Below are 9,136 nucleotides of genomic sequence, written 5' to 3'. Positions count from 1 at the left end.
GAACAGAAAAAGGGACGATGTAAAACCATTCCATCTTATCATGTTAGTCATCCAATCAATCTAGCTAGCTACCGCCCCGGATGTCCATCCTGATAACTCCCAGACGCCTGAGACCCATGGCCAGCGCCATACGCACCTCTATAACTCGTATCATAATCATGCAAATAGCTGCTATCACCAGTCACAGGCAGCGGCGGCGGACTGGTCAGAATATTGCCATGATTATTGTTATTATTACTATTGCTATTGCTATTGCTATTCGACGTCGGATCATACAACGGCGGGGGGACAGCGGTTCCATGCAGGGCCCCCAAATCATCCGCGTCGTTGTTATGCAGCAGCGCATATGCGTCGTTGGGATCACGGCGGAAGGCGCCGGCGGTAGGGGATCTGCCGGATCGGAATTCAGCGTCCCGGTCATCTTCGTCGTCGAAGTCTTGGGCTGGGTTGGACGAGAAGGCGGCTTTGGAATGTGCGGCGAAGGTGGGGTCGGAGCCTTCGTAGGGCATCGTGCCGCTTCGACGGTATTCTATGAGATTGCGGATGGAGAGGTAGGATGTGGCGATGAAGAGGAGGCTGTGCGGGGAAGGGGGGTGTTAGTGTTTCTGTGGAATTGATAGAAGTATCAGAGTGAGATAGAACTTACCACACCCCAACACCCAGGACCGCGGTTCCGGTGCTTAATCTGCACTTTGCGGGGGAACCGAATGCGAATGCATCGCAGCCATTTCTATCTTTATTCTTTTTATCTTTTTCGCCCTCTTTCTTGCCAGCGCCTACGTAGGATGCAACGGCCACCCAGGAGGCGAACCAGAGAACAGCGAATAACACGTCGATTGCAGCGAAGGCATACGCATTGCCGAATCTCCGTGTCCGCGGCCACATGGGCACTGCGGCGAGGTAGACGAGGGCGGGCGCCGTGAGCCAACACTATATACAACACCAAGCAAGAAAGTTAGCAATCTGCCTCTCTTCCATGATGTTAAATTATATATTTTTGTATTGACTGCCTCCAAAATCCGTGCTTTTACACAGCCATATATATATATATATATACATATATAAAGAGCAACAAAGGAAAGTGACATACCAGCGCAAAATAGTATGCTGTCCGACCATCTGTATCCCCATCCCGTGTGAAAACGGCGACTGTGAGGGCCCAGCCCAAAAAAACAACGAAGCCCTGCAGGCCATGAAGGAGCATCTTCATCCTTGGGAAATGAAACGAGGAAAACATGGTTGCCTGTAGGGTGACGCTGTATAAATTTATATGTTTACGCCAGGCTTGCCCAGCACACCCCTTCTCTGAATAACACCAATATTTTCCAACCCGTTTTGATCGCACCGGATTCACTCGCTTCGGGATTTATTTCTGGCAGTCAATGATAGCTGTATGGAGTATTTATCTAGGTGGAGGTGGTGGTGGTGGTGGTAGTAGTAGTAGTAGTAGTAGTAGTAGTAGTAGTAGAGTGATTGCTGCTGGTATTCTCACATAAACTGTCAGGCTGGGATGATGAGAAATAAATGAGCTTTTGTTGGGAGGCCAGGAGAGCAGGAGAGACAAATGAAATGAAGGGAAATGCAGGAGCAGTAAAACAAACAGCAGCATATGGCAGAAGTGAGGGATAATAGACAGCAGGTTGCCTGACTCTTTGTCTGTGCTGTGGCTGTTCTCTCTGGTGGAGGCTGAGTTGGAGGCAGGCTGTGAGTTGCGATGTTTGTTTTACCTGCAATCTTCGAGCCGGGAATATTTACTCCGTTCGTTCATTAGGCGGCTTGTCACTGGGTCTGTTTAGTCTCTAGGGAGCTGAGCAGCAGGCCCTGGCTGCTGTTTGTTTCGCGTCTTCATCCAGGCGGGCCCATACCCACATCTCTGGAACAACGAACACATGAATAAACTAATCCCCCAACCATTAATTTCATTCTCTGGCATTTCCAGAAACCCTTTTGCTCGACTTCGTCTCAACGTCCATCGGTGTGATTGGAGACCGTAGGTCCATATGGAGGGAGTAAATAAGCTCCCTCTAACCGGATATCTATGCATTGTCGAAGATCGAAGGCCGATGTTGACTGATGCTTGTTGAATTCCAACTCATATGCTGGATGTTGTCAAAAGAGGTTTCAGGCAGAAAGGGCAGATTTCTGGTCAATAAAGTTTCTTACCACGGGTTGGGGTATGGGTCAGGGGCATGACAGAAAGTTACATTCGTGATTTAGAATGTCACTCTGTATAGTTACGCTAATCAAGGAATCTTCTTCCTCTCCCTCATAATATTTAATTATATCATGCCCATCTTGCGGTGCCATTAGTCTAGTCACAACTATTAATAATCCTTGAGTACGAAGTTGCTGCCGCCGCCACGCCTCACTAACTATCTCTTGAACTGTACCCAAAAAAAAAAAATGAAAAAAAAAAAATGAAAAATGAAAAAAAGAAAGATGATCAGACCGGGAGATGAAGTTTTAACTTCTTAGAGCTCGTTCAGTTCCTAGATCTTGTTTGATGTCTAGCCTCGCTCGTTCTGTTCTTAGAGCTCATTCGAAACCCCCCCCCCCCCCCCCCGGCTACTTATCTTGCCACAGTACATTGTGCTGTCTGAGAGGTTCGTGCTTGGGCTGAATGGAAAAAGGCCAATGTCCTTGTTGAACTGTTGATGCTTACTATTGGGTGAATTACAAATATCAATGCGGTTAATACCAACTCCTCTAGCCAGGCATGCCATCCTCAAGTGTTCCTCTCTGATCCGCATCTGGTTCAAATCGAATCTCATGCATTTGGCTGGCCCCAGGAAAATCTTCGTGGAAATCTGGTCGCAAAGATCGTGCAGAACAGATATGTGATCGATCATCACCCGGTTATCCAGTTAAGACTCAGGTAGGTCATTGATGCAGAGAAGATACCTGTGATGGGACCACCAGGCACACTGTCTTCATATGCGTGGAGTGGAGGGAAGGATCTCACACGGGTGAGTTGTCAGCACGGCTATTTTCGATGAACAGCAGCTCTAGAAGGGGTGCCTGCTCCTCCATGGTAGTCTGTTCTGGCCGGATTCCATGTGGTTTCACATGGTGTGTTGAAGCTCCCGGTTTTGTGCCGACTAACGGCTGAACAATCTCACAAACAGCACAGGGGGTAGGCGTGCATGACCTGCAGCTCAACGTCTATAAAAGTATTCCGCCGTGCGCCCCAGGCAGGAAGAGTGGGAGGCATTCTGAGCTTCAGAGAGAGGGAGGTGAAAAGAACCAGTACACAATGCTGCAGTTGAATGTCATTTTGTTTCTTTCAGAATAAATCTCAACATAGTGCTGCGGTTCTTGCACAAATTCTTCAATTGATGACTTCATGGATTGGTCGGAGTGGCATAGGGAAGGGTAGGAAGGCTATACGAGATTGAAATTGCAATATGTATGGGAGAACATTGAAGGATGAAGAGAAGTGTTAGCATAGGGGATGGAGAAAGGGAAGAAAGAGAAGAGAAAGGAGGAGGAGATGCAAGCTAGCAATTGTGTTATGAAGCAGGAAAAATGAAGCTACTGTCTAATATATAGTTTGTGATCCCAGTTATCTTTCCCTCCCTATTGTTCAATGTCAACAATTCTTCCTAGCCCTGGTGCTGCGCAGTTATATATACAAAAGTTAAACCGACCAACAAGGCCTTGAAGCTAAGGTTCTCCAGATGTAGATCGCAAGAGATTCTCCGTTGCTAGCCCCCAAACTACCCCTGCTATTAGCTGTTCTTGTTGCCCTGTATGTAGGTAGCCCGGATGGTCCAAAGATTTCAACAGCAGCTATCAGTTTTCTTTTGCGGATTGAAGTGAGATTCTTGAATGAGAATCGTCTAAAAATGCTAAGTATTTGGCTTTCCGCTCTTGGATGGGTAGTAACTAACCCACACACTCCAAATAGAGGTTTCCCTCACCCTTGCCGGCCTGAAATATGAAGATGATATTTTCCTGCCTGTCACTCAATACGGTCCGATTGTTTACTCTGCTATTAATAGTTACCAGTTATAGAAAATACAATTTAAAAAATAAAATAAGATGACACCCGGTCTAGTGGCGGCTCCCTGATCAAAAAATTAAATAATTTTATAAATTCTAGCAGGCTTATCATTCTATTGAAGTTAAATACTTGTTCACTTTTAATTAATACAGCTGCTGCAGTCTTTTTCACTTGAATCAATGAATTTTTAGATTAAATTCTAGTGTTCAAAACAATAGCTTTATCTAAAGCCTGCTTAGTATTTTTAATATTATAAACTTGCTATTGAAATCAGATTGATATTTTTTTTATTGATTTTGTTAATTTGTAAATTATAACTTTTTAAATTATTTATTAAAAATTAAAATTTTGATAATTTATTAATCTTATTTAGATATTTTTATTAATTTTAACTTAATATTTTATAAAATTTAATTAATAAAATTTATATATAAAAATATTATTATTAAATTCAAATTTATAAAATTTTAAATTATTTTATTAATTATTTTTAATTAATTTAAAATCTTTTTAAATTATAATTTTTATATAATTAAGTTATTTATATAATTAAATTTATTTTATAATAAATATTAAAATTTAAATTATAAAATTTTACTATATAATATAATTATTAAAAATAATATTTTAATAATTTTAATTATATATATTTAAATAAAAATTTTAAATAAAAAATTTAAAAAATTTATATTATTTATATTAATTTATATTATTAATATTTATTTATTTATTAAATAAATTATAAATTATAAATTTATTTTAATTAAATTTTATAAAATTTATAATATTATTAATTAATAAAATAAAATAAAATATTTATTTTTTAATTTTATTTTTTATTATACTCTGTAAAACAAGTTAAATTAAAAAAAAATTAATTGAATAACAATAAAAATCTATTTATAAAATAAGAGGTGATATTTAAATTCCTAAAGCAGCAGATATTGACAAACATCCTGAGCTGAGAAGATATATTTGATAAAAAGTAAATAAATTTGATGAGAAGTAAACATTATAACAGCTATTCTGATAATGTTTTGATGTTGAAAATTCTAGTTTCGGCAGTAAAATGCCAGCAAGAGGCTGGTCTAATAAGGCATTTATCTGGGTTGTGCTTGAGTGCCTGAGGACTTGTGGCGCCCTCAATCGCTTCGTTAAATGAAAACCAGAACGCGGAGGGGTCGAATCATCCGTATCATGAGCTTATATCCGACAGCCTTTGAGATGCCGCAGAGCAGGCACCAGCACTCTGCACATAAACATGGATTTTTGCGCGAATTGATGCTTTCATTTCCCTTGATATTTTTGCCATTTATAACTACTATATATACTCCAGCTGAAATCATTGTGACTCAACCTGTGTGTCTCCTTTCAGCCTGTTGAGCGGAAAATCATGCAGGATCAATGATTGATTAATAATAACTAAAAAAGCTTGGAACTACCCTCTTTGACGAAGCAAACAGCTGCTGGGCACAATCGAGCCGTGATTGCAGCTGAAACAAGCACTGGAGTTTGTGGGAGCAAAATGTTCTGCCTTGATTCTGGCAGCTGTCAAATTCGAAACACATGCGAGGTGGCTTGCTTCATGACCATCCTTTTGATTCATCTCTGAAACACAGGCTCTTCAGACAAAATGATGACACAGCGGAGAGTCGGAAGAAGGAGGGATAAAAAGGAGGTAAGGGATAATTTGAACTCGGCAGTGCTAAATATGTTCGCATCCACCGAGACTCAATTTGACAACAGGGTGCTTGCCAAGAGTCCTCACAGCGATTCAGCTGCCAAAGAGCAACCTCCTTCAACCAGCCGATATTCAGGACAAGTTTCCATCACTGGGTCTGTCGATCTGAACCTGGATAGAGATCGTAACTGCTTCCCTCAGGGCTCTGTTCTCGGGATGTCGCAAGCCGTAAACCAGTCAACCGAATCCCCCGGAAATCCGGTTGGGGGAAACACCCTGCCCAGTTCTGCTGCATCCCAAGACCTTCTAACAGGCTAACCCGCCCGATCTGCTTAAGTGCCAGGTTGTATACGAACTCTTGAGAAGAAAATAATATTGAATCCACTTAAAATTGTGACGGCGTGGATTGCCTCCTCATGTGAACTTTTTGCATTTATCTCTCATGAGGCAATTCCCAAGTTCTTCTCTCTCCTCTCTTTGATGTGGGATGAGAACTGCTGTCGAAAACCGCAAGTTCTATTCAGTAATTCTTCCTCTTGATGAAGAATGCGGATGCCAATGAGATCGTGTTTTCTGCCGTTGTTCCTCGCTGTAGCGTGCTATGGTCAGGAGCTTTCACAGAGGTCAGCTGGCGACCTCTGTGGTTTTACGGAAGGGAGATGTAAGCTGGATTCTATATTTCCTGGACTTGGTGAAATGCTGCTAAATTTCTGCAAAAGCCGTCCTGCTTGGTAATCTCGCATTTATGATGGCAGGGAAAGTGACAATTCAAGACGGACACAACGAAGCATTCGGTGTTTTAGCCGCCCTCGGAAAATCCTTAAAAGGACCCGTTGCTGATCGATATGGCTGAAGTGAATGAACTGTATTGGCTTGACCTAAACACCACCTTCAACGTCGAAGGTGATATAACCCCGAATACGCTGCACAGAACTAGTATTCCAAACACAGCTCCCTATGAATCCGGAGGTGGATTCTTCGCTGGCGAGAATACCATCTACATATATTCTGGCCTTGGGAATTCAAAAAGATACGATTGGATGTGGTCGTATAACGCAAAGGATGGAATTTGGAGTCGCGCACAAGTTGATGGGGGGAAATTGAATTTAGATGAACGGTTTGGTGGGCTTTCAGCTGTCGCACCAGAATCCAATCTTTCCTTCTTTACAGGAGGTTGGGATATGCCCATTACCGGAACTTTGGTTTTCAACTCGACGGACGGTGCCAATCTTCAGTGGACGAACGTGACCAAAGTAGAGGGTGATGACGCTGTCGGAGAACCTCGGATAGCCAATGGTGGAATGGATTATATACGCCTCGGAAAGAAAGGAATCTTGGTTGCATTCGGTGGCTATGATGTATGCCCCAGTTTTCCACCACGTGTGTTGTCCCTGCACCAAGCTAACACTCTAGATAGACTTCCAAAAACGGAACTGGTCAGACCGAAACAACCCAAGATCTAAGGCCGATGGACAAGATCGGCGTGTATGATATCGACTCCAGCACATGGTGCGTGGACTGGACCAGAATTTCCCGATGCACATCTAACTTGTAGAGACTGACTAGTTCAATAGGTACGAAGTCGAAGCAACTGGCGATATTCCAACACCAAGAACAGCATTCTGAACAGCATTCTGCACAGCTGTCTCTTCTGCACCTGATGACTCGTCCTTTCAGGTGTTGAACGGCGGTCGCAGTCGTCTGAAAACGAACGCAACTTCGTATGATGACCTGTACATTTTGACACTACCATCCTTCCGCTGGATACAAGTTCCCACCACTGGTGCGAAACCATGGACGGCGGCTGGAGTCGGCTGCGACAGCCACAAATGCATTTCCTGGAAGGACGGGGAGATGATAGTTCTCGGAGGAACAACTCGACAAAACGACACCGTGCAAAAGGGATGTAGCAGGGATCATCCGCCTATTCGAGTCCTCAACACCAGCAAGTTTCGGTGGGAAAAGCAATTTGAGCGGGAAACAAAATATTCGGTTCCTGGCCTAGTGTCTGATGTGGTGGGCGGAGAGTATGTTTCTCGCCGTTGCCCGCATATGTGCGCTGTATTGTCTGCCATACTAACGTGTTTTTTCCACATCCAGTTCAACTGGAAAGGAGGCTACTCTAAAAGAACCGGAAGGCGGTTGGGGCAATAAAAAATTACACAGCATCTTCTCTCAGACTGTAGCAAGACGCCCTGACGTAAATGAAGTGCCATTACCCTCAGAACCAACGTCCACACAAAATTCATCCGCACAACCAACCGGGCCTCCTCCACCAAAGTCTTCTAACACAGGCACAATTACAGGTGGAGTTATAGGTGGCGTTGCAGGACTCGCCATCATCGGAGCTATTGTTTTCTTCACAAAACGAAGGAAACAGAGTCATCGCAGAATTAGCAACCAATTTAACGCCACTCACGCCGTTCCCACTGCTCCCTCTGTTCACTATCCTGAACCTCAGCGCGAACTGTCTCCAACCGATACAAAGAATATCTCATTCATGTACCTCCAACAAGAACCCAGAGAGCTTCCAGGAAACGCCGTTGCACCTCCCTGCTACGAACTGGCATCCACTATCGATCCATATCGTGGCCAGGCGGTATTTGAACTTGAATCACCTGTCCAGCCTCCTTCGTTGCCTCTCAAAGATTAACCAACTCCTTCACATGCATCCCCGCACTTTAAATATCTGGTTATCGCCGCTCTGCACTCAACCCCTCTTCCCTCGTTGATCCTCTATGCGGCGTTTTCCTCTCCGTATTTTATTTTATCAATCCCCTTGCTGGCTCTGTTCCCATTCGAACTGAAGGTAATCGTCGTATGGAGTACGGAGCAAAGATATCATTATGTAATATTATAGTTACCCTAACGCGAAGTCTGCTTAGGATGTATACTAGGAAAGCATGTTCTCCCATGTCATTCTCCAAACCTCTTTTTTCTATACATATTAGCTTTACATAATACATATTCTATTCTCTCTATTCTCTAGTGACTAGGCGTTCATGGCAAAAGAAACCTACAAATGATTGTTGAACTATTGATGCTTTTTTTTTTCTCTCTTCGAGTTGGGGCTCTCAGTACATGATGTATCAGGAATGAACTTATTCATAAAGTAAACCGTTTTTTTCTATAACAGGGGGATTTACAACTGAACTCTGACGCAAGGAATTGTCCTTAAGTGCTCCACACTCTTCACCTCAGTTAAAATTAACATTTAGCTGCATATGCACATTTTGCGTGTTGCATCTTCTATTAACACGCACCACCCCATGCCCATTTCAACATCATAGTACTCAAGAAGTCAAGATAAGAATTAGATGTAGAATTAGGGGAGCTAGAGTTAGCTGAACGAGAAGAAGAAGGTCAAAAATTAAAATGAAATAAAGTAAAATAGAATAAAAAAATAAAATAAAAAATAAAATAAAAAGGGCCTGATAACTTGAGAAAAGGGT

At 42.6% G+C, this 9,136-nt stretch overlaps 3 protein-coding genes across 3 annotated transcripts; 1 reads left to right on the top strand and 2 right to left on the bottom strand.

Moving 5' to 3' along the window:
• Positions 1-68: 68 nt before the first annotated feature.
• PADG_02650 (uncharacterized protein) lies at positions 69-1,237 on the bottom strand (the record flags this gene model as incomplete). The annotated part of the gene is made up of 3 exons (XM_010759768.1): positions 69-576; positions 647-930; positions 1,091-1,237. The coding sequence occupies 3 exons, from the start codon at positions 1,235-1,237 to the stop codon at positions 69-71; spliced, it is 939 nt and encodes a 312-aa protein (XP_010758070.1).
• A 169-nt stretch (positions 1,238-1,406) lies between these two features.
• On the bottom strand, positions 1,407-2,307 carry PADG_02649 (uncharacterized protein; the record flags this gene model as incomplete). Its single annotated transcript, XM_010759767.1, has 2 exons — positions 1,407-1,505; positions 2,239-2,307. 2 exons carry the CDS (start codon positions 2,305-2,307, stop codon positions 1,407-1,409), a joined length of 168 nt encoding a protein of 55 aa, XP_010758069.1.
• A 3,407-nt stretch (positions 2,308-5,714) lies between these two features.
• On the top strand, positions 5,715-8,337 carry PADG_11465 (uncharacterized protein; the record flags this gene model as incomplete). The annotated part of the gene is made up of 6 exons (XM_010760631.1): positions 5,715-5,945; positions 6,512-7,042; positions 7,102-7,193; positions 7,251-7,258; positions 7,327-7,711; positions 7,785-8,337. 6 exons carry the CDS (start codon positions 5,715-5,717, stop codon positions 8,335-8,337), a joined length of 1,800 nt encoding a protein of 599 aa, XP_010758933.1.
• Between the last annotated feature and the right edge of the window lie 799 nt (positions 8,338-9,136).

The sequence above is a fragment of the Paracoccidioides brasiliensis genome (assembly GCF_000150735.1).
Source record: "Paracoccidioides brasiliensis Pb18 unplaced genomic scaffold supercont2.3, whole genome shotgun sequence".
In the NCBI taxonomy this organism is placed as follows: Eukaryota; Fungi; Ascomycota; class Eurotiomycetes; order Onygenales; family Ajellomycetaceae; genus Paracoccidioides; species Paracoccidioides brasiliensis.
The sequence above is the reverse complement of the archived record's forward strand: the minus strand, read 5'-3'. Positions and strand labels throughout refer to the sequence as shown.